Source organism: Dermacentor albipictus, chromosome 9 (assembly GCF_038994185.2).
Source record: "Dermacentor albipictus isolate Rhodes 1998 colony chromosome 9, USDA_Dalb.pri_finalv2, whole genome shotgun sequence".
In the NCBI taxonomy this organism is placed as follows: Eukaryota; Metazoa; Arthropoda; class Arachnida; order Ixodida; family Ixodidae; genus Dermacentor; species Dermacentor albipictus.
Genome location: NC_091829.1, coordinates 22,099,431 through 22,124,893, shown reverse-complemented (window position 1 = coordinate 22,124,893; position 25,463 = coordinate 22,099,431). Strand labels below are relative to the sequence as shown.

The 25,463-nt window shown below is 44.7% G+C and overlaps 2 protein-coding genes across 14 annotated transcripts in view; one reads left to right on the top strand and one right to left on the bottom strand.

Annotated features, from left to right (window-relative positions):
- The window catches only part of LOC135901971 (E3 ubiquitin-protein ligase Siah2-like), a 137,622-nt gene that overhangs the window by 64,845 nt on the left and 47,314 nt on the right, over positions 1–25,463 (bottom strand). For 5 of the 7 annotated variants that reach the window (XR_010564340.2, XR_010564339.2, XR_010564341.2 and 2 more), the window contains one exon: positions 11,196–11,284. The gene's annotated coding sequence lies outside the window, so the exon portion shown is untranslated. Of the gene's footprint in view, positions 1–1,771; positions 2,154–2,217; positions 2,293–3,245; positions 3,281–11,195; positions 11,285–25,463 lie in introns of those variants that run through there. The other 2 variants (XR_011508446.1, XR_011508447.1) reach the window with 1 other exon arrangement.
- On the top strand, positions 313–20,468 carry LOC135901974 (E3 ubiquitin-protein ligase Siah2-like). 7 transcript variants are annotated; one of them, XM_070525278.1, is made up of 6 exons: positions 315–634; positions 9,729–9,852; positions 11,763–11,996; positions 14,138–14,270; positions 17,847–17,950; positions 19,362–20,468. In XM_070525278.1, the coding sequence occupies exons 3-6, from the start codon at positions 11,801–11,803 to the stop codon at positions 19,736–19,738; spliced, it is 810 nt and encodes a 269-aa protein (XP_070381379.1). In that variant the 5' UTR covers positions 315–634; positions 9,729–9,852; positions 11,763–11,800; the 3' UTR covers positions 19,739–20,468. The 7 variants fall into 7 exon arrangements, with proteins under 7 accessions (XP_065287921.1, XP_070381379.1, XP_070381378.1 ...); XM_070525277.1 differs by having other exon boundaries at positions 315–750; XM_065431849.2 differs by lacking the exon at positions 9,729–9,852 and having other exon boundaries at positions 313–634.

The following is a 25,463-nucleotide window of genomic DNA, read 5'->3' as shown; positions in this document are numbered from 1 at the left end:
TACCCCCCCCCCCCACTCGCGCCATATCTCCTTGTATATAAGCGCGTTATTTAACATTATTAAACAGTTGGTAGTTTGCGCTACGTCCGTCCACGTCCTGTCCTTTCTTAATTTCGTCTTTGTAAAACTGAGCGCAATATAACCATGAACTAAGGCATAAGTAGATGCCATATGCAATTATGAACGCCGTTTTAGCGGTCTAAACACATATACCAGCGCACGAAGTAGTACGAATGACCCTTCCGAGCAGTATCTCCAGCAGCTTCCAATGGCACGACCTTTACACTTAAACATAGAGTTACTATACTGACTCTAGAGGACAAGCTACCCATAGGGCCCATGCATTAAAATCGGGAACCTCAAGAGCGCCGCCATGTTGCTACGCGCCGAGGTTGCCAGCTCCTGAGACGCTTGCTAGACTTGGTGACAGTAGTCAGTTTTAATCCGGCAACAGTAGCAGCGTAGCAGCATGGCGTCTCGCTTGTGATGTTGTGATGTGTGCGTGCAGCCGTGTGTTTGGGCTTTATAAGTCGGTTCTTTATTCTATGTTGCGGGATGGTGTGGGTGTGGTACATGTTGGCCGTACAGCTGGCAGTTATGCAACCGAGGGATGATCCTGTTCAAGTTTCTGGCGGTATGCGGTTTTCAGCGGTCACGCCTGTTGCAGAAGTGTCACTCGACGACGTTACGAGCTCGAAGCTGTGGTCAGATTCCTCGTTGGCGTTCCGTAATTATCTTCGCACGGGCGCGGTATGTTGCAAAAGCCGCTTTCGCGATCTATCGTCGTGACGATAGATCGGGTTTTTTATTATTATAAGTAATGATCCAGCTGTAGGGTACATGTAACCGACAAACGGAAGTCTCAGGAGAGCACCTGAGATGATAGTAGAGCAGGCGGCGCAGGAACTCCAGGGCACCCGAGGGACAATGGGGGGATCAAAGCTCGAAGCAGAACGGTACGTAGGTAGGGGCCGCCGAGGCAGGTGTGTGCCAGGGAGTGTTCGCACGGACAGCTCCCCAGGCACGCGCAGCCGTGCCTCGCAAGGTCGAGATACTTTAAAGGCACCTGCGCCCATTGTCTTTCTTTTGCCTCGGCGCAGTGAGCACGATTAACGAGAATAATGTGGAGGGCATCCGGTGCAGTCGCGAATGCATCATGACAAATGTAGCTCGCGTCGCCTGGCGTCTGTAGTAATATCAGAGTTGGTTGTATGAACTTTATGCATAATACGTTTTGTTACAGTACCTCAACGGAATGGGTCTAGAGGACGGTGTTGGTACATTTTTTCGTACCGCCCTAATACTATACCCCCACTACAAACACACACATACCCCCTTTTTTTATGTATACATACAATTCCTTGCCATGACGGATCATAGCCTCCTTTATTTTTGAAAAATAGAGGCGGCTATGGACTGATTGACGAGTTCAAGTTGTCAACTTGTCAGTAACTGTCGTAGGAATCACTGTAATAAACAAAATTCCACGATCGGATTGTTTACTTTCATTTTTTGTTGTAACACTGAGGACTACATAGAACTTTATTTTGTATATGTGAGAGAAGTATGTGGATATCACGAGCTTAAGCCAATGTGCGATACACAGACAAAGCAGCTGCTACAACATGAACTGCATTGAGGGCCACACAACACCTACGTAATTAAAGGTGCAAAATATAGGGGGAAGCTTCAAAATACGCTCTGTAGCACTGCAAAGTATAACATATATTGTATGTGTACAATAAATGTTCAAAAATACAATGCATCAATGTCCCATTTGCCTTCAAGTTTATTATGAAGTTCAAGTTTACTGAAGTTTATTATGAGCATATGTACAACAGGAATCAACTAACACACCCGCAGTCAAGGTGGCTGTTCGAGGTGTGCTGGCTACCTCAGTGTAAGAAAAAGAAATTGGGTAAATGTCGACACCAGTGCCACTGCTTCTTGCCTCTGACCTGCACGTGCCTCTGCAGCATCTTTGTGCACAAGTGTGCTGGCGTGGTGAGGCGTAGGAGTCATCCGAGAGAAAGAGTATTGTTTACATGGAGAAGTGGCTGTTCACATTGCCTGTCACTTTCCCTCAAATGTTTCCTTGGCGACTAGGGTGACACACCCGCAGTCAAGGTGGCTGTTCGAGGTGTGCTGGCTGCCTAAATGAAATAAAAAGAAATTAGATGAATGTCGATACCAGTGCTATTGCTTATTGTCTCTTACCTGCATTTGCCTCCACGGCCTCTTGGTTTGTGGAGTCTGTATGAGGGAGCTGCTGTGGCTAGGCGTAGGCATTGTCTAAGCAAAAAGAAAAGGCCATTTAAATGGGGAATTATGGAAATAAATGCAGTTATGTCTGCTTCTTGCACTCTTCTTGCCTAAAAGTTTTCAAACATAGTGTCCAGAACACACCAGCACTTTGACTGCTTCTGCTTTTTACCTGCAGGTGTTGTTGCGAGATCCTTAGTATGGCTGCATGCAGCATTGTAACACTTGGTGGAGGCATTTGAAGTGGTAGCCAAAAATATAAAGAATCATCCTTGTCTGCACGAATGCTTTCAATTTCTAAATGCAGTGGTAACTATCACTATTGGTGCAAGGCCCCCCCACATCTATGCGGCATGTGCCATAGCTCGAAACTGAATTGTTCCTTTAGTGTTTCACAAGGCATCTGATATGTCCACATTAGATGTGATGTGTTTGTTTTTATTTATCCCAGTGTGGAGAGAGCATCATTAAATGGCTGAAGTACTATAGCGCCAAACAGATGACACAAGAAGAAGAGACACGGACGAGCGCTTATGTCCGTGTCTCTTCTTCTTGTGTCGTCTGTTTGGCGCTATAGTACTTCAGTAATATGCACCAACTAGCCCAACAAAAAGTTCTGCTGAAATATCATTAAATGTTTTGTTTATTTTTGCGTGTCTTGTTTTTTGGTTTATTTCTGAATTTATCATGATGCTAAAGTGACTTATGTAATGGCAATCAGCTTTTGTTTTGCAGAAAAACAATGCATTTCCTGACCCATTATTTGACATCCCCTCACTCGCATAATTTTGCAGAGTATTCTACCTATATTGACTTGCTTGACCTCCACTAAAGGGTCTTGCATTTTTAAATACGACTCTTTCCTTAAAATAATTCGACACTTCTCATAATTTCTGTACCTTGGGCTTCTGATACTCTGCATTCACTATTTTTGCTTGTTTCTGACTAGAAATGTCTTCTTTAATTTAGAGCTTAAATTTTACCTTTGGAACACACGGAAGGGCTTGCCATTGCATATCTGCATAAAAGGGAAACATGTTTCATTAAACATTTGCAAAATCCCATTGAAGATTGATGAATGCAGCTTGCAGTGCGATATGACTGAATGAGCCATAAAAGTAACTCATCTCACTTGGTAAATGAAAGCACATATTAGTGTGATGCACAAGATACGTTACACTAACGTGGTGGGTTCTCTTGCTTATACAGCAAAATAATCGGTGCGCGAGAAAAAAATTATTTTTGCATAACCCTTGTACACACTGACTTAAGGAAAATGAGCTGGAGCTGTCCACATGATGTACTTATTTTACCTGCGAGTATGGTCAACAAAAATGTGTCCCAGCTGCTTAGTGGTATTCCAGATTATGTCAGTATTGCATATGTGCCTGTTGTCGAAAATAATTGAATTTTGAAAGTGCTCGCAGGGATCTGATGTGCATATCTGCAGTTTATGGATACATGTAAAAGACTCAGCATCAAGTGCAAGTGAACGGTCCCACAGGCCCGGAGTCGATCATGCAAATAGATTCGCTGCACAAATTTGTGACATGAAATGGCATGCAAGGAAGTGTTGAAAATATTCCACAGTTAATAAAACGCCTAAGCTATTAATATGTGGGTTGATGCACTCGTTATGCAAAACGGAGGTGAGGCGTGCAGACAGGAAACAAGAGTAGAGTATTTACAAGCAAACAACACGCGCGCCGCCCACTTCTCTACTCTTGTGTCCTGTCTGCACGCCTCACCTCTGTTTTGCATAATGAATCCTTACGAACTAGCTCAGCTTTCTGTCGTTCTAAGTCTCCATGCACTCTATTTCGTCCGCATTAGGCACTCGCCTCTTGATTACTTCGTGGCACAGAAATACTCGGTCATCAGGCTGTTTTTCTGCTGTGGCCTTTGTAGAAGCATGATTGTTCAAAGTGCAACAATTAAACAGATTCTTTGAGTTGCTTGTGGCTTCGCCAATACAATTCCGGTGCGCTGGTCCGCCTGTCCAGCAATTTCCTACTGAAGGGAAACCTGCAAATAAAAACACCGCTCCGCATGCAGAAAAATGCTCTACTGTGACGCTTCTCGAACGATTGTGATGTATCACAAGAGCTGCCTACTCGCGTGATATTCTCAACAAGGAGATACATTCGTTTACTTACATGTGAAGGTATATGCCAGACCACTTCGGGGCTTCGGTGGCACATAAGGCACGAGTGTGTCATAGCGTCCGATGTCGACGCGCGATCGCATGTCAAACCATTGGTCAAACGAAACTACTACGCATCCAAAAAACAGATTCGAAACCGAAATTCGCGTCATCCTTTATTGCATGAATGCGTACATCGTGATTTACATAAGTCACGGACTTAGCGATCGCTTTCTGTAAACTTAATATTAACGTACCACCTTCATAAAGCCATCAGGTATGCGTTTTTAGGTGACAAAGCATAAGGTGACCTGTACTTGTTCTCAGCTCTTTCAATAGTAATTGCGCTGGCCACATTGACCAGTAGCAACAGGGCGGCGCCCTAGAGGTTCCCACTTTTCCGGCCCAGCTTTTCCTCTAGAGTTGTTCTACTAACTCTATGCACTTAAAGCTTCATTTACACTTCGATCACAGCGCCACCACTGTATTTTTCGTCGTCGCGCGTCTCACTGCAAAGGACTCTATGCTGCAAAGCATGTGCCGTTGTCCAGTCGTTCGCGCCATAGAGCTAGTTCCCTACGAAAATTGTTCGTCCCACTCAACCGTATTTTAGCACACTCTAATCAATTCACAGCGCACTACCAGCCGAGTGGCGTACTGCGATCGGTAGCGGTGTACATCTTTAAAACCTTCTAATTACAGGCTTTACACGGAGCACTTAGATGCGTCAATTAATGATCAGAAGGACCTACCCCAACGACTCGGTACGTTAGTACAAAATCCGCAAAATCGTTTCAGGGTACCTGTAAAGCTTTGCCACAGTTGACACCAGCAAAATTTTAAACTGCGCGAAGACGGGACATGAACAGAAACATAGACGCATATGTGTGTCTACCCGCATCACCACAGCCTTCCACGTTAAGCGAGCAACTTGCAAACGGCGAACGCTTAAGTCACGCGCGATGTATAATACATCGGTGTCGCCGCAAGCGCCGATCTATCAGCAGCGGATCGCGTCGACAACATCTCTTCCGAGCAGTTCAGAGCGCTCGCCACCCACCAACCTCGCTTGGCTGGTCGTAGGTTTCATAGTTTCGATATTGGCAAGGTCTGCAGAAGTCGACCCGAGCAAGGTAGGTGTCGTTTTTCTCGAGTTTCAGCGGCAAGAGTAGCGTGGACTTGTTCCGCTTCGCCGCCGAAGGTTAGAACGTTAATCCTTGCTGCGATTACGGGCGAGGTGTCATATCTGTGCTTCTTGCATCTTCAGCGAGAGTAGCCGCGCCGGCCACCGTACGCTCGCCGTTGCATTTCAGCTGCCTGGCAGCAGGTAACATTGCACGCACCATCTCGAGCTGTAGTTTTAGAGACGACGGCATCAGAAAAAAAGAAAGTGAATTCTTTCTAGCTGAGCTCCGTAACGCGGAATGGTTTCAATATATATACTCCACTTGTACAGTTGATTTCAGCAGGCATGCCGAAGCTACCCTTAGTGACAGCTACCATGCAGGCCGAGATTTCTTGAAAGAATAGACGATACAGCTCTCACGCACACCGTGTAAACAAATCTGCGGCTTTCATCTCTTCGGCCGTACTAAATATACTAGCTGGTCTCAAACGTGAAGCCGACATATAAAAGAACGTCAGAAACAAAAATTACATATTAGTCTTTAAAAAAATTGCACACATAAAATATATTTAGATTCGAATGAGACGTACGCGAGACCTTTTATTTTACAGTTATTAATATTTTACGTTTCAAAGCAAGTTTGGAGCTACGAGAGGCGTTGCGTTGCGCTTACATTTGATTTAGACTATGTTCTGGCATAGTCAAAATCAAACTATGAATGCGACTATGTTCTGGCGATTGCTGTGGCAGCTTCTTAGCTTCCCAGGCCCAGCACCCTCCTCCTTGATATATGTTGTGGTGGGCAAATCAGCGTTCTGTAGGTATTTAAGGCAGAAAGCTGGGCTAGTTGGTGGTTGTTTGTATTCTGTACGTACATCTGTCTTATCCTGTTTCTTGCCCTGTTTTAAAGCGAAGCATTCCTTGCCTCTTTTTTCAACTTTCCCACTGCTGCATGGCGGGGGGGGGGGGGTTCAGAGCGTGTCTATACATGACAGGAGCATGGCAGAGAGAAAAGGCGACGCGACAAACTCGTTTCGACGTCTGCGCCTCGTCGAACGTGCAGAATACCCTCTGGAAATGGACATCGCCACATTAGCCTCTTGACAGCTGTAATTATCCGTGACCACCCCGCGAAAGTATTGCAGAAATTGCTGCGCTTACTTTTCTACTAACGTGCAAGTCTAGAGGGAAGCTGGATAGAATGGTAGAGAGGAGGGGGTGAGAAGGCAGAGAATGGTTATGTCTGACGCAGTCTCCAAAGCTTCGAGTGAATATTTGTGAATAGTGAATACCTCGAGTGAATATTTTACAGGGCGCCTATCAACCGGGAAAACCGGGAATTCTTGTGGAATTTGAATAGTCTGGAAATACTCAGGGAAATAGTGCTTCTATCAGGGAAAATTAGCTGTAATTTTATTGAAAAGGGACGAAAGCCGCGGTAATGCTGGAATGATCGGGCTGGACGCCCGATCATTCGGACGGCTTCGCGGTACCACAGCGTACCCCACAGAGGCAAATGTTACGTCTGAAATTTCGGACGCGAGAAAACTTCACCACTCGATCGCAGGTCCGAAACGGCATTAATCAAAGCCACGACCGCCGCCATGTTGACCATCTCGCCGCCCCGATACCGGCGCTCTCGCACGCAAGTCCGCTGACAGCCGTAGCCATCACCGCGGCAACGCAAAGCCTAGCTTGCCGTTCTGTGTCGCGTTCGTCAATGAAAGAATTCGAGGCTGTCAGCAATGGCACCGTCTCCGCCTCTGAAGGTCCTCGAGATTGGCTGCGAAGCTCGGAAAGCACGGCGCGTTGCATGTAATGCTGGTTCCCGAAAGTCAATGAGGATCGCTAGGGGCTTGTTGGTACGGCGTATCTTATTTTGTTGTAGCGCAGGCTGAACGACAATGACAACAGAAAGGCACATCTAACACACAGCGCTGTGTGTGTCAGATGTGCTTTTCTGTTGTTCTTGTCCTTCAGCCTGCGCTACAACAAAATAAGATATCCCGAAAGTCAGCTTCGCCTCAATACAACAATGTTAGGTGGTGAAGCATATGCGAAAGTATTGCGGTGACGTATAACAAGCGTAGAAGCGACCGCCATATCCTGTCACAGTAAAGGGCAGCAAAAGACATGCATTCATTTTTTTAGAATTGCCCGATTTTTCGGGCGTTTTCGCGGCCCATGGAGTCCGAAAAATCGGACGTTGATTGTACAACGGTCCAAGAGAATGCTTCATACGGTCCGTGGGGCAAACACGCGGCGGAAGGAGGACGAGAGTAGAGAGGACCGACGCATTGTGGAATAAACGGGAAAGGAAGCTTCTTTCAAGGAGCTTGAGCTAAAAAAAAAAACCATGTGTTGGCTGATGCAGGTGTCCCTCATCCAAACCAAAATAAACTCTTTGAAGCAGTGAAACGCAACACTGAGGTGTTGTGCGCGGGATGAGAGCAGGTAAGGACAGCTGAGGTTAATTTACCATCTCACTTCTGACAAAGTTCGGGCCTCATACCATTGAGTTTGGTATCAGTTGATAAAAAATAGCTCACATTCGAAAATATTTGCTTTTCTATGCGTCTCCTTTTTATTCATATTTGAGAATGTTTGACTCAATTTCCAAGGCAGTTAAAAAAAATTTTCCAAAGATATTTTGTTTGCTGTGCATTTTACTAACCCCTCCCTTCCGTTTCATTTGTGAATAAAATAAACGCTACTCCTTGCTATTCAACCTGGTTTAAGTTGTTTTTCTTTAAATTTTTTAACTTGTTTACTAGAGAGTGACAGCATCAGGCGACATGGGGTCAGCCCGTCTTGACGTAAAACAAAGTTCAGTGTCACTCAGGGAATCTTGCAAAGGTGCTCAGGGAAAACCTGAAAAACCCAGGGAATTTTGAAATGTCAACTTGGTAGACACCCTGAATAACAAACAGCCTTGACATGACACTCTTCGCCCGCGACATGAGAAGGTAAAAAAACGTTACTACTATAGACACGACAGTGGTTGTGGCCAAACTGAATAAATTGAAGTTCAAGGTACGGTATTCTTCTATTTCTGAAAAATAAAGACCATGTAAATTTGTCAAGCGGACAACTTGCGCAGGGCGTACAGAAGCAGCGCCGCATTGAAGTGCACCGTAGGGTCTAGACGACACTACAGAAGCGGTCACACGTTCAATCAATACATCTGTGCCCATTGTGGTAGCATTGCTTGTTGTCGTAGCTGCGATCCCAACTGCGACAGCCACGAAATCAAAGCGCTCGTGCACTTAAATTTAGGTACACGGTTAGGGACACCACGGTGTCAAAATTCATCCGGACTTCGCCATTACCACGTGCATCATAAAATCCGATTGTGGTTTTGGCACATACAACCCCATAATTCAATTAAAGTTTACTACTTCTGCCACAATGCCATGTGCCATGTGAGGCAATGAATATGCTCAACCCTCTAAGAGGTTATGCAGTATCGCGCACAACACCACCTCAAGCAAACACCTCTCCCTGTGTCGTCTGTGTACTACACAGACAAACAGCAGTGGTATACGCAAGGTAACATTTAACGTCAACTCACCAGTCTGGTGGTGGACTAAGCATTGAAGAAATTAAACGTTCGTCGTCAACGCTAATTATCGTCGATCAAAGCAAATGGCACAGAAAGCTTTGCTTACATAGATTGCCACAGTGCGTGGGATAAGCATATTTTTTTCATTCTTAACAGCATGCACAAATTAGCCTAACAGCAAGCTCTTCTCAAGTTTATGAATATATTGAAAGTCAGAGACAAGAGAAAGGGGAAAAAAGGGGTAATTCATTATGCGTATCTTAGGCAAGCAAGGCGCATTATTTTTGACATGCTTTCCTTTTGCTGAGCGTTGTCGATGATTGGGTCAGGTACCACAGATGAGCTCTTCGACAACACGAAGGCCTGCTGAGGAGCAACAATTCCCCCAAGTTTTATGCACAGGCTCGTCCCATCTTTTTCTGTTTGTAGAATTTTTAGCGGTGATTCCCCATCAGCAGTTATGGTTAACATGATCGGGAATAAGGTAGAGGCATGCCATGTGTGGGGCCTTAATGTTCTGTGAATGGGAGAGGGGATCGGCCCCTTGACAACACCCCTCCCCCTTTCGGACAGCCACTAGCCCTAGCTTTGCTTTCACGTTCAAGTTTTCCCTTTCGTCCATGTCGCTTTTTCAGAGCCCACCTTACAAAGCGTTCTGTTCCGTGGAAAAGAGGGGTTGACTCCCCCCCCCCCCGCTATACCAGTGAAGGCGCAAAAGCACCCCTCTGTTTTGTGGTTGACTACCCACAACACATCTGCGTAAGCGATTCTTTTCGTAATCTTACAAATAGGGAAAGTGAGAAATTTTAGTATCTCGCCGTGGCTCTGTCACTTGTGCGACGACTGTGTGACAGGAATACCGCGTGTGTACTTCAATTTTGTTCTTTTACCACCTTCTCATGTTGTTCATCTTATTATATATCTGGACACAACAAACTTATTCTATGGTGTTACACGCCACAACCGCGATCTACTTATGAGGCACGCCATAGCGGGGGACTCCGTATTAATTTTTGCTACCTGCGGTAACTTGACGTGCACATCATGTAGTTATTGCAATCGATGAATAAATCGACCGCAATATAAGTCATATGCCATTCCTTAGTTCAAATCTATACGAATATTCGATATCTTCGAATACAGACTTTGCACGCCATCAGCATACATCTGCCTGAAGGGCAATTATTTAGCCAAAATGTCTATGCTATCATGCTTGAATGCTCGCGCCAAGCAGTTCGACAACTCCGTCCTCTGTCGTCATCTGTCCAGTGGTGTTAGTTGCACGACAACGCAAGACCCCACACTGCTGCATCAAGCCCAGAATATCTGTACAAGCACCTCCATATTACTGCACTGCCACGTCTGCCATGTTCACCGAAACTGCATGCCGCCGTGGGATTTTTGTTGTTTCCCCGTGTGAAATTGCCGCTAAAAGGAAAGCGCAATGAAAGTGTGGCAGCAATTCAAGCTCCCGTGACTGTTGTACGGACAAGCATCCCAGATGAAGCGGTCTGCTCACCTACGTGACATCGACAAAAGGTGGAAGCTGTACATATGTAGCCGAGGGGACTACTTTTAAAATGGCAAGGCTCGTTGGTCTGGAAGTTTAATAACTATTTTTTTTTTGCGAGCTAAGACAAATAGCCTTGCTTTCAGCTAAGTGCCATGGAGAAGTCCCGAGTCCGAACACCAGCTAGCTGTTTCCGGGTCGGTGTTCTGTCTCTTCTCCTCTTGGACCGCGCTGCCACTTTCAGTGCGAAGCATTCATTGACCGACTAGGTTGGTGTCTGGCATTGTTTCAGGCCTCTTCAATAATAGTCGGACAGAACCTCGACCGGCAGCATAAAAAACAGCCCTATGCTACAACCATGAGGCTGCATTCGCACGCATACTTGTGCCAACAGTAACATTTATAGTTCTTTGATACGACTTGTGTGTGTGGCACGTGGCATAGCATGATCGAAAGCATGTGCCCGCGCATCATTTTCCATTCGACCACAGACTACACATCATATTTCGCATGCGTCAGGTTGCACAGCAAAAAGTTGCATATGAAAGCGAATAGCAGCTAGCACTTTAACACAATGTATTAAGGTACTTACACATCGGGACCTGAGGTCACGGGCTTTTCACCGCCTGCATTTCATTTCACCGCCTGCAGGCCCGGCCCTGGTCGTAACCCTTTCCTTTTCTGCAGTGCAAAAAAAGTCAGTCGCATCGCCATAATAAACAACACACACACACAGGGAATGTCCCTATGCCCTCTCCTCATACTGCATTATCACACTTGCAAGCATTCCCCCCTCCATGCCTTATACATATACGCCCCACTGTGGCTGCTTAACCACACCATCTAGGGGACAACTCGAATTAGAGTCGTAATAGCATGGTTGTTGTGCCTTCAAAATATGACACGTATTCACAATCGGGAAGGACCAAGAATAACAATAGTTCAAGATAGTGCAGTTACTCGCTCAAAAAAAGAAAGTGCAGTGCTTAATAAGATAGTTATTTTTAATGGAGCAGTGATACTGGACAAATGATGGGTTCAATTTATACAGTTCTCTTTGCATAGCATTTAATTGAAGCGTTTCACGAAAGCTCCGCTTAGCGTTGATTCCAAAAAAGCGTGTTGGGTCTGCCTAATTTTTCGTTTGTTCGTTTTGCAGCTGTCGGTCCCCAGAGCTCGGCATTCAACGGTCGCACGATGAGCGCAAAAATCTGGAGACCTGATGCGTTGGACTTCCCTGAAGTGGCCTCGGAGTTGGCTAGCGTGTTTGAGTGCCCCATATGTTTCGACCTTATCATGCCTCCCATCACCCAGTGCGTGAACGGCCATCTGCTGTGTTCCTCGTGTTCCAAGAACATTTCCTCCGTGTGTCCACTTTGCCGGGAACAGATCAGTAAGTTGGGGACAAATAGATTGTTTGTGTTTGCGCATTAAGGGTGACAACACCGAAAACGATAAATTTTGCTAAAAGGTAAACTTATACTTTCGCAAAACTGCGAGTCAGCCTAGTTGGAACAGATTCATCTTAAAACTTCTTCTTAAAGATCGTCCTTGTGTTTCTTCTATTCTTTGTCCCTGTTTGTTTGCACACGAAAAGTTTTAAGATGTATACTTTCACGTTTTTAAAAGTGTATTCGCCGCTATTTCGCTGAATTTGTCTTTTGTCAAGTATTGCCTCGGCAGTCCTCGCGATTTCAGACTGCACAATTCCCAAATAAATCGGCAGGTGGTGTTCGGCTGAGGTCTTGCAGGTATCATAGTAGTAGTTGTATTAGTTGTAGTAGTAGTGACAGTAACGGTGGGGCTAGCTAGCAGTAGTAGCGTTTTATTTCTTTTGTACGCACATTAACATTACAGAAAGGGGCCCCATAGTATATTACTTACATGGGACCTATTGTTAGTGAATGCATAAAACATGCGAATATGAAGAGCACACACGTACAAGAAGTTGGTCTAATGGCTAGAGCATCGGGCTCCTGTGCTGAGGGAACAGTGTTCGAAACAGACTATCGGACCAATGTGGTCACTGTGTAAGTGTTTATAATCAGTTGATCCATTTCACGCCAAGTTGTGTTACTGGGTGCCACTGCTTATGTTGAGTTCTATCAACTTCGTTTGCCCAAACTCGGATCACTGGGTGTGTAAAACTAGGTATGCGCTAGGCATGTCACAACTAGGTATATCGCTGGCAAGAAAGCACACCGAGTTCTTTGTACCCTGCTTGTGGAAGCCTCAGACATACACTTGAGCACTTGCTTTTAGATTGCCCCACCTTCAACAATTATAACTGTGCACTGCTGAGAAAATTCCAGCAACTTAATCTTGCTCGAGCGGCACTCACTGCTATCTTTTTCCAAAAGGTCATGCTTGACCAACTCGATACGAAATCCACAAAGTATGCAGTACTAGAATTCTCAACCACGGGACTAGGTCTACAGTTCTCGTATTGTATGGATGATGAGACCTGTCATGGCGATGCCACAGGGCAAAACAGGATGTTCCACATCCTTCCACTATGCAGAATGTGTATGGTTCCGAGCAGAATGCGTATGGTTCTCTGTGGATCAAGCGCCTCACATTTTGTTCTATATTCCTTCGGTAGCCACGTCAGGTTCTCCAAGTAGGCAGCGGTTGCAGCCAACATGCTTTCCTTTGTGTTTAGACATTGTTGCGCCGCAGAAAATTGTTGCATGGTGAAAGTTCGAATTTTTTACTCCTTTTGCGGATAGTAATGGGCCACAGACGCTTCAGTTGCCAAATACTCGTACTACATTATTGAAATAGCAATTATATGGACATTCCACATGCATTCCAGCTGTCGCCGTCGCCCTCATGTTCCGTATAAAGTCCAAGGGTGATACCATCGTGACTGCGCGCCGCATGCTGTATGTGCGAGTGAAAGCGTAGGGAAAGGGGGGGGGGGGGGCATGGGTGAGCCGAAGATGGTGGCTCAGTCTTGTGCAAGGGAGAAATGCGGGGAGGAAGCACGCCGCCAGGAGTGGAGGGGCTTCTGTGATCTGGGAATCTGTGATAGTGCAACATGTTTATTTTCCCTGTATGACGCATTATATGCATTTACTTTTTCTTACATACGTATATTTATTGGAGACTTATACGTATATTTAAATATCTTATTGCGATGTTGTGTGTATACATGTGCAGTGAACTTTGTTTACAGTGAAACTTTGCACTTTATCACACTGTATCTTTGCATTTGTGTATTCCATTGTGTCTTCGCATTTCTAATGTATATGAGGGCGAGTTAAATGAAAGTGAGTCACCAGTCACTCACCTTCGTATATATTGCCGAACTGCTGCTTTTTATATGTGATCTCTGACATGCGACTATAATTTTGGTGCAATTATTCGCCATACGCGACCGATGACGGCTGCTCCTGCGCAATTTCACACAGGATTAAGCTATGTAAAAGCAACTATCCCGCTGCTACGGCGATGACGAAATAAGGTGCCCGAGTGACAAAAGCATTGTTCGAGTGCTGCTTGCTGTCAAAAAGCAAACCCACTTTCACGCAGGCCACACCCGTGCCTTGGCTATAGAGAAAGTGGCAGGAAAACTTCCCTACCCATGCAGCTATTCGTCTAATGGTTGCACTGCTCAGCCGCTCCTGAATCAGAAGCCGGATCACGAGAGGACGTGCGATTTCAGGTCTGTTTTGCATATTGATATGCTCTCTCTCCTATGCTATACTTAAATGTCCCATGCTCGTGGCATGCTGTTTCCCGAGTTCAAATAATAGCAGCGTAGCCATTTCAAGACTGCGGCAACCAGACTTCATAAGTGGCCTTTGGCACAAAGTAAATGAATGCTCCTTTGGGGCTCTGCAAATGGGCTCGTGTGCCATTGAGCACTGTCACGACTTAGGTGACGAAGAGACGGTAAGCTTGGAGTAGGCAAAGAAACGAAATCTTCTTACGCTATTTACAAGATAAAGCAAGAAAATAGCACCCATAGCAGAAACATATAGTTGCCTAATGGCCAGCAAATAGCTTTCGGAGTACACTAGACGATCAAGGACAACTGGTGGTGGTGACTCTCTCCTCTAAATCGGTAATGGATCGGTCTGCTCTTGCCGGTCCATCGTCGTACGGAACAAGGCGGGGCATGTGGTGACGTCACCTGCGTCACGTTCCTTCTCGTTGCTGCAAAATAGGTCCCCCGAATGTTGGCGCCCCTTCGGAATTTCACGTGGTGAAGCCACAGTATCCGACACGGCCGGAGGACCCGATGAAATCACGATACAGCTAATCAAAAACCTGGGTCTAAAGAGCAAGGCACTCCTGACTAATGCCATAGAACAAGTGATTAAAACGAAGAAAATTCCGGTTGGATGACGTGAAAGCAAGATAAACCTCATCTGCAAAGGCGGCGAGGATAAGACGAGCTCGTACAGGCCAGTTACAGTATAGTCGTCTAGATATATAATGACAACGCTAGCCATAAATTAGGACTGCGGAAGTGGGTGAAGAAAATGATATACGGGGGGGAGTACAGAATGGGTTCAGACAAGACAGACGCTTAAAGGACGATATTCTTATACAAACTGAGTACATAGAGACTTAGTTAGCTCAGAATAGACCTTTATGGATAGCATTTCTAGATATTAAGGGAACCACGACAATGTAGACAGGAAGTTGCAATCGGATATTCTCAAGCACGAAGGCATAGATGACGATTTCGTAGAGCTCCTAAGGGAGATGCATAGGGTATGATGAATGAATGAGGCCCACGAATATACACAAACTGCCTCAAGCAGCCAGTCGCGTGGCAATATTGCATGTATCGAGAGGCTTCTCTCATACTTGGAAAAACGCTTTTATGCAGCACGCATTTGAGCACAGGGCCGAGCAAAGATACCTCGCAGTTGTATCATGATGTGATATAAGATACTCGGGCATCAAGTATTTGAGGTACATGTACAAGATATTACCGCAATTATTGTATCAGATATGATACTTTCCATTTTTATCTTAACGTACTTCGATACCTTCGCAAATTTCCTATTGTCGATCTTTATAATGTAACCGCAAACGCATATGCACAGAAATGTTTGCTCAAAAATTTCTTAACTCGGACCAACCTTGTTCCATTCGAACGCTTTACGTTAAGGGCATAGAAAGACAACTAGAAAACACTGAATCGGGGTTCAATTTACCGTACAGGCGCAATGGTGAAAGGGTGCAACAGATGGTCCCCGGACTGATGCATGCGGTTGAGATAGTGCTGCTAACGACGATGCTAGAGATTTACAGAGACTTGCGAATATGTGTGGCAACTCAGCGACAAATTTCTGCCTTAAGTTTAGCACACAGGAAATGGGAATTATAATTTTCAATGAAGAGACGAGTAATTACCTGTTATCAGTTCAACAGCAAGTCATACTCAAAGTGAAGCAATATAAATACCTCAGCATATACATAAATGAAATAAAGACTTAAGCTCTTACCAAGATAATTTGAATATAATGGGGGAGCAGAATGCAGCAATAATGAAACATGGATCACTTTAGGGCCACAATAAATATAAGTTGGTGTATGGAATTTCGAAGGGAGCAATGGTGCCAGTGATAACGTTCGCAAATACCATTCTGAGCTTAAAATCAAATATTGTGTTGGGGTTGGAACTTAAACAGAGATCAGTAAGCCGGTTGGCTTTGCAAGCCCGCGGTAATACCACAAATGAGGCACTGCAAGGTGACATGGGTTGGATGTCTTCTGAAGTCCGAAAAGCGGCAATATTAGTTTTGAAGAAAGGCTCAGGAACATCATCGAAAATAAATAGCAGCTAAAGTATGCAAGTATCTGTGCCTGAAAAGCGTGGACACAGAATGGAGGAAGATGCCAAGAAAGTTGGCAGCCAAGGATAGGGTAACTGGAAGTGTAAATCAGCCTCCAAGAATCATCAGAAGGAAAGAGAGAGAAACAGAGACAGTGAATCAGATGCAAGAATGGAAACAAAAGAGACCATGGAGATTTTCAAGAATGGGAAGAAAGAAATTAGAAGGGAAAATCTGTACGATAACACAAAGGCCAGTGCCTTCCTATTTGAGGCTCGAGCTAGTTTTCTAAGGACAAAAATATACCGGAGCAAACAAGATGAGGCATGGTTCTTTTTTATTATTATTACATGTATTTAAGGAGCGGTTGGTGCCTATGTATGGCACCGGCTACTCCTCTTCTTTTACACAGTTATCATGGGAAAGTTGTCAACAATAACAAAACTGGGCTAATAAACACATGAACACCCATTCACATACTAAGTTTCAGTACTGCCATATAAATAAATGGTCGTACAACGAAAGGGTTAACATAGCATAAATACTCACAAAGCCGAAGTGTTCACACGCAACACATGAGTTCACACAGAAGATGTTGATAAGGCATGTGTGTCTGCAGGAGCAAAAAACCGGAGACTACTCAGCACATCCTAATGGAATGCAAAGAGATTCACCCAGTGACACCCATAGGTAACGTACACCTTCCAGAAGCGCTTGGGCTTAAAGTGGGGGGAAGCACCAACGGGTCAGCCATCGAGATACGCAAGAGACGCTTGGAGTAGTGGTGAAAAAAAAAAGCAGGAAGGCAGGGATATTTTTTCCGCATTGACACTCCTAATGCAAACGCATTAAGACGTGTACACTGTTCAACTCAAACACAGTTTGCATATACAATATGTCCATAAACTCATGGTGCAAAATGTTTATGCAAAAGTGATTATATACCCATACATTGGGGGCATGTTAGAGAACCTCTGGTGGTTAAAATTAATCTGGGGTCCCCCACTACGGCATGCTTCGTAATCAAATTGTGGTTTTGGCCCATAAAACCCCAAAACTCAGTTTTCCAATCAGTCTCTCATTTACATTAGCAGATCAAAGTCACTAAGCTGCAAGTGGACTCCATCTGGCTTGGCTCTCTGTCAGAGGTGAAAAGCAGGTGCACTGGGCCTTTGTGGGCGGAGCTTGTTTGTAATTATTAGCTTGTTGCCTGCTTCTTAGCTGTAATTCTTAGCTTGTCACCTGCAAATATGTTTAATAATCCTTTCTTTTGGCTCTGACAAATGCCGACACATTTCTGCCAGTCTCACCTCATGTGCACTCGAGATGTGATGCCCACAATGTCGCTGGTGGAGCTGCTCATTACGTCAGCATTCTGAGGTGCCGTCGGCGAAACACTGAACGTTGCCATCAAACGGCCAATTTGTTCCTTTTTCAATCGTTAACAGAACGTGTCCCTGCATATTTGCGGATGTGACGTGCAAGTGGACCGGCACTGCAAAACAGATGGTTGCACACGTCCGTGAGGCCCACCAGAACTCCATTGTCAATGGTGAGCCCGAAGTTTCATGCCTGTAGTCACAAGCCAAAACGTCCCCATAACAAGAGGTGTTCCAGTAATAACATTTCAGAATAGAAAACGAGATTTCAGGAAAAACTGGGTTGAAGTATTGAACTATATGTCGAATATTAATACAAACGGAATTGCTTCCATTGTGCAGTCATTTCTTAATATAACAACTGACCCATTGATCTCTTACCTTCTTCTGATATATATATATATATATATATATATATATATATATATATATATATATATATATATATATATATATCGGGATCAGTTATATGAAGAAATAATGGCACAATGGAAGTGTTGTGCCATCATTTCTTACATATATTCCGTATTTACCTGAAACATAGGCTGACACCAATTCTAGCGAACCCCCGAAAGTGTCCGAAACCAGAAAAGAAAAGAAAAACTTGCCTCGAATGAAGGCCAAATAATAAAGTGAGGACAGCGCTCACAAAATGAAAGCAGCATTTATTGAATATAATAATGCCGAGCTCACATTACGTTGCTGTTTTTCTTATCGCTTCCATCTCCTTTTGTTGCAGCCGGCACACAAAAAAAGCGTCTCGCGTTGGCCCCTCTCATCGATGCCGACGTCGCGCCCGGCTTGAACGTTTGCCGATGTCTGTGCGACTAGCACAACTTTTCGTTTACAAAACAGCAGCATAGTGGCATCAGCTGCTTGGTGCCATTACGGTAGCGCCACGCCGCACGGCAATATGACACAGGTCAAAATGACGACGTGTCTTATGCACTTCAGTTGGCTACTGGCACGACTAGCAGCGGCTGACACTGAATTTTCTAGATGGCACTAGCTGTGCACCATATTTATCAATTTCCATTAAAAACTAACATGTTTCTCAAAATTCTCAAATCTAAGCTGACCCTAGGCTTTGGTATATGATTATTTGAAAAAGACTATCGGCCTAGATTCGAATAAATACGGTATATGGTGGGGTTCGCAAAGCTGGTCAGGCCCCACCCTTCCCCCGAAAAACAATATGCTTTCCGCCTGTGGATAGCCGCAGTATGGTTACATTCAGAGACAAGGTCTGATCAGTATTCGTTTATTGCACAGGTCAAAGGCTCATCTGTACTGCTGCCAAAAATTGTTTTGTTGTAAGGAGGCAAATAAATGTTATAAGTGTTGGCGTGAGACCCACATTTATTATTTTTTAATAACAAACTAAATAAAATTACATACATTATGAGAATCTCGTGTGCCTAAAAAACGTGTGGTCTATAATGGAGACTAGCCCATCTGTATCCAGTATATTCTCTTAATTTTCTTTTTCTCTGGAACTTGGCCACATAGCTTGATCTCAGAATAATTACAGTACCAACGGATAATGCTTTTTGCCAATGTGAACAAACCACCTCAATTTTGCAGGTGACAAGATGAAATTCGTCGCCACGAACGTGGACAGCAGAGATCCAGGCGTGTGGAAGGAAGTTCAGTCGTGCTTGGACCAAATGTTCGTGGTTGTTCTCTCGCGCGAGGAGAATATCAAAAGTGTCAACCAGTTCTATCTGCTGGTACAGATCCTGGGTACACTGAAGGAGTCCAAGAAATTTGTCTGTCAGCTTAAGGTGCGAGGAAATGGTCACCTGCTCACGTGGTCATCACCGCCGAGTTCAATAGTGGAAGGAGTCGAGGCAGTCATCGCGCGAAGAGACTGCCTCGTCTTCGGCGAGCAAGCCTTCACCTGCGAAGGGAGTCTGACCGTCGACGTCACCGTGACAGTCAACATCAGAGAAACTATGTAGTACATACTGTATCGGTCGTGGTTTTGCCGAAAGAAGCGACCACGGCTCGGTCGGGTGTCAACAGAACGTTGAACCCCAGGCGTTTATTGAAAGTGAAAATTATATTGGCAGTTGAAAGACTGGTGATTACTGCCTCATTGCTTCTGCAATCACGTGCATCGAGCTGGCGCTCAGTCAATCGGCGTGCTTCAAGGCAATACCCTTCACAGTGACATCACAACGGCTATTTTTACACATTGAATCAGCCACGTAAGTAGTGAAACTGGTGCAGTGACATCCGCAACAGTGAAATAATTCACGAGAAATCACCGACAACGAGGACAGTGGCTTTCGGTATACAGCCACTTCCACGATGCTCAAGCCACGATGCTCAAGCATCGGACAAAGTAACATCCCTGTGTGTGCAGCACTTGCTGGTGCCAAAGGTGTTAAGTGAGCTGCCATTTCGCTTGCACAACACTTGTCATTATTGTGCTCATCACTGTCTTGTTTCCTGTCAAATTTTGCAGTGAAATTTCTGCTTTTTTCTTCGTGTAGCAAAGAAACGCGGTTGTTTGTGTGCTCTTATCCTATTTCGCACTTTGTAACCATGCTCGGCGGCACTCTATCTATTGCGGCAGCGCGTACATATGTACACGAGAAATCTCGGACATGTACATGTGCTAGAGCACTACAGTAGTAGTGTACTACTGGGTCTAGTTAATACTGGGAATAAATATCTTTTTTTTTTATGTAGACCGCACAGAATTCTTTATCTTCGCCTGTGGCAGATAGAGTAATTGTAGTCCTTGAACTGGATTACTCGAAGCAGCGGACATTACTTGCACGAGAAATCGAAACACTAGTTAACTTTTTAGTAGATTACCCTACGCGGCATACTGCACTTCACTAATTGTAGCCGGTGAACTTGCAAGGTATATCCCCTTGGAACGAATTTTGAGGATCACGTGTTTCGAGATATGCTTTGCTCAGCTTGCGGTAAAATTTCGCTATCGTTCTACTTCTTTTTTTAACAAACTTTCATTTTATGCACTCAAGCACAAAAGTAACTGGAACTGCGAAGCACATTTCTCTTCCTTTCCTTTTGGGAATCACTACCCCCCCCCTCCCAATGCTCTAGAAGAAGCTGTGAAAACCTCCGTCGTGTTTGGCAGTACATATTTATTTATTTAACTAGCGATGAAGTTAGAAAGGCCTTGCAAGACACGTCCTGGGGATGGAATAACAGTCAACTTAATCAAAGATGGAGGCGCTGGCATGCTTGACAAGCTTGCGGTCTTTAATTATACGCAATTCCTTGCGACTTCAAGTGTACCAGAGACCTAGAAGAATGCCAACATTATACTAATCCATTAGAAGGGAGACGTTAAATAACTGAATAATTATAGGCCCATCGGCTTGCTTCCAGCATTGTATAAAATATTTATAAAGATAATTACTGAGAGAATCAGAATCAATCAACCAAGAGAACAGGCTGGCTTCAGGAAGGGATATTCTATAACGGACCACATCAGTGTCACCAATCAGTTAACTGAGCAACCTGGAAACGAGGTTTTCATTGACTGTTATCATACACTGTGCCAGACTGAGAAGGAAGGTTACTTGAAGCATATTTCACACCATATAGCAAATAGAAATGTTCTGCAAAGGCATCAGCAGTGTTCGAAACAACACCACTATTTTCATGAAGAAGACGTACATCTTTGGCACTCTTTTTAGAAGGAAGAGCCCACAAAGCTCCAGAAATATTTTGAATTATGTGTCACGCTGGCTTCAACACAATCAACGTGGTCAAAGTGATGATTCTAATAATAATAATAATAATAATAATCTTACTGGTAACTTGGCACACTAGACTAAAAAGAAGGCTGATGCCTGTATGTTAGAGCATCTGATAACCAGCCATCTAGAGCAGGAATTTGCAGGATGCAGAAGACACTTCCTTCCCCTCCACGTACACACACATTTGCTCAATAACCCAGCACGGCACACATTCGACAGGTGCACAACACACAGGAGTGCTAATTCAGTCTGGTTCCAAGGAAAGAGAACCCAAATCGCCAGGGGGGTGGAGAGAAAGCTTTGCATGCGAGATATAATCATGGAGTTGTGGTGTCAGGCCATAGAGGCGTGATGAGGGCTCAGGCTGTGCTGACCACTTGTTCCGATGAACTGAAGAAAGATTAGTGCTGTCCAGGGAGTCGTCAAACACCCTGCAGAATAGACTAGTGCAATGTTGCGTTGGTAATGCAGGGTGTGCTACTTGAGGGGTTTGAGGCAATCGTCGAAGGCTGGCATGACCTTGTGACAACCGAAAAGACGGGAGTAAAGGGTGCGTATTGTCCGGCGCTGAACAAGCTTAAGTTTGTTAGCGTCACGAGTTTGGTACGGGAACTATACTGATGAGCAGTACTCAAGTCGTGACAGAATGATAGAAGTGTAGAGTGCTCGGAAAACCTTAGGTCATCAGGGAAGGGAGACACGTGACACAAACCCAAGAAAGGGCCGGTGCTTACATACAGTGCTGGTGACATATGCGGAAAGGTTGAGAGAACAGCTAAATGCTACACGCAGAATGGGAAGGGCATAAACAGTCTTTATAGAAATGCCTCCAAGAAAGAAGGTTGGACGTGCAGCAGTTTCGTTGTAGCTGATAAGCATGGCAGCACTTTTTACGGTGCTAATAGTACAAAGTTTGATCCCAGTCGTTCACCTTTACGGAATGTATTTATTGTAAGCACATATGCTGTGCATCGGCATATTGTTGTTGTGGAAGCGTTAACTTGTTAATCAAACACATTCTGCGCAGATGCATTAGTAACTTGGTTTTGAGTAGATCTTTGGCCTGACTACAATTTATAGTATCGCAGCAAGAAACATTTTAGTAGAAGCTGAAGGGGTTCCAGCAGTTTCAGCATACTGACTGCACAAAACACTGATGACACCTTTTCACCTTCCCCAAAATGCACTCACACCATCTACACTTTCCATAAGAAAAAGTGAGATAAAAATTAATTACAGTTTCATTGACTCAGTACTTGCTGCTTCTGAAGCAAGCATTGAAGCAATCGTGGTATACGCTGATACATGCATAGGTCTTGCATGATGCAGGTCCTGCTATGCACTGCACACAGGGCACACGTTGCAAACGGATAATTTCTTTTTGCAGTGCTCAACTATAACGACACGCTGACTCAAACATGACTGCGTTGTCACGTATGCTTCAGTGCATCAGTGTTCTTGATTGCGACACGAGCGATTTTTGCCCAACTAGCCCAAAAGACGGACGCACTAGAAAGAAGTGAGTGAATGAGTACAGTAAACTTGTACTGAACTGGATTCACATGCCGAATAGAAGAGCGCAGCGTCAGCTGAAACAGGCAGCTTGGCTGATTATGTAAGTACTTCCAATAGTTCGGCTACTAGTGTATTTCGCTTTCGGAAGTTATCTTTACCACTGGAAACGGCGCAGAGCTTGCCTGTGAAACTTGAGTCAACCGACGCCACACGAAACACACCGCGGTTGACCAACCCAACTTCCACACGGTTCATTCACCACATCACAGGTCACACGAAGTCAAGAGTGCCATATTTTAAATCACTGCAGCACCAAATGGACCTGAAAATTCATTTCCTTCGACAGAGTTTCTCAGGTGAGTTCATTCACTTGCCAGTTACGAACTCGATGGACGCGCTAGGCCTACGCGTAACGTAAACAACATCGGCGATAGGCGAGTGTTGATTATCCAGACTTCGGAGCTCGTAAACGTGTTTCCATTCGTTTTGAGCACAACAAAATGAACATACAACAAGCACAGACGTTGCGGCAATTGTGATTCGGTTGGCGTCGAGGGGTCGAGCTAAAATCTTCATGAATATCTTATGGTCCACGTTTGTTAGGCTGATGGGACGGCATGAGTCACAGACTGTAACTTAATCTAATCATTCGTTTTAGGAATTAGTGCTACGTGCGACGCTCGGAAAGATGGAGCAGTTGCTTTCATTTCACAGAATTCGCTAATCAGCCCTTCCAAGTGCGACTGCCATTTCTGTTCTAAAGGCCTTATATAGAGATGCACCGAGACGGTCTGGCCCAGGAGACTTGTTTGAACTAAGCTCCAGAATCGCTGATTCAATTTCCTCGGCTGTAATACAGGCTTCTAGAGCGTGCACAAGGTCGCCCTCTAATCTCGGCATCAGCGATAGAAATTCTGTTCTGAAGTAGTCAGTGTTTGGTGTTTTTAGGCTGAATATATCTGTGTAATGTTCGACGAATGCCTGCTTCATTATTTCTCTTCGATTGGTGATTTCGTTTTGATAGCATATTTCTGTTATCTCTTTCGACAGAGCGTGCCATCACAGAGCGCGCGTTCGGTGAGCGTCTCTCTGGACCACAGTTTTTCGTTACGCGCCCTTATCACTGCGCCGCGGTACATTTCTTCGTCTATTGCCTCGAGCTTAGTTTTAGACTCTTTAATTTCTTTTGTGAACAATCCTGGCTCGTAGCACTGCATACTTAGCATAAAATCTAGGGCACTCTGCAGCTCCTTTACTCGTTTTTATTTTCGCTGAAGCGCACCTGATCTATCAATAGCAGCTATTTTCATATCGCATTTGAACTGCTCCCATACTTGCGTAAAACTTGCGGAGTTACTTCACAGCATGTTCGCTATATAATCCTCGACTTTAGTTACATACTCTATATCTTCCAGTAATTTATTATTAAACTTCCTCAAAATCCAATTAAATATCGCAGCTATTCTCTTCGTACCGATTGTAACCATGCCTAGGCACTGCTCACTAAAAGTGACATAGATTGTCTGGTAGTGAGAACATAACAGCGAACATTCGATAGGAACATATACAAGGTCCAATCAAGCATGACTGCCTCGCTGAAAGGGAGTGTACATTGCCTGGCCTTCATGCGTCGATATCAAGTCTACATCTTCAAGGCCAGCAGACGAGCATAAACGGATAATTTGACATGTCAAAATCGAGAAGCAGATTTAGTTTCTCAGAGCTACGTCTTGCACAGACATGGCAGATGCGCTATCGTCCAGCAACTAACACTCACGCTTGTACTACAAAGAAACATTTGCTGTCCGTATTCATTAGCATGCTCGGAAGTGCCACAACATCGATTTTCACTTGCGATCGGTATTTTAACTTCGAAAAAAGTCCTAAATGAGCCTCCGACACGGGATACTGTATGGGCTACTTCCGATTTCGAAAGCCGTTTCTTGTTCTTCACGCGATGGATATGCAGCGTTTTCTTAGTTCAGTGATGCCTTTCACTCAACACGTCTGTCTAGTCATATCTTCGTCAGAGAAGCGCAGGCTATAGTGCTGGGAGCCTTCGGCGATAGCACATATACCTGTGTTCATGACGCGTCACATCTGCAGTCATCGCTGCTTGTGCTGGCACTGTAGACATGAAAAAATTGTTTCTTTAAGGACACCGATGCGAAAGCTGAAATATAGATTTATCCTTGTTAGACTTCTTGATTCCTGAGCCTAGACGCGCCGACAGCGTGAAGACGGACTCTGCGGATACGCTAGGCCTAAGCTTCGTTGGGGACCGATCTCGGCGCGGGTAGCTGGCGAAAGCTAAAATGTGTGTATTTCAGCCTCATGACTTTTTTTTGGTACAGTAGGTAAAGTGCAAGCACACGAATCCCCACAGCTTTGTTATCGGTGGGATAATATCAGTCAGCGATAGGCTTCG

Excerpts from the sequence above, each read along its gene's own strand:
- LOC135901974 (XM_065431849.2), top strand. The coding sequence starts at position 556 with ATGGTGTGGGTGTGGTACATGTTGGCCGTACAGCTGGCAGTTATGCAA. Across the intron at positions 11,997-14,137 it reads ACTTTGCCGGGAACAGATCA|GCCACACCCGTGCCTTGGCT; the intron begins GTAAGTTGGGGA and ends ACTTTCACGCAG. Across the intron at positions 17,951-19,361 it reads CCAGAACTCCATTGTCAATG|GTGACAAGATGAAATTCGTC; the intron begins GTGAGCCCGAAG and ends TCAATTTTGCAG.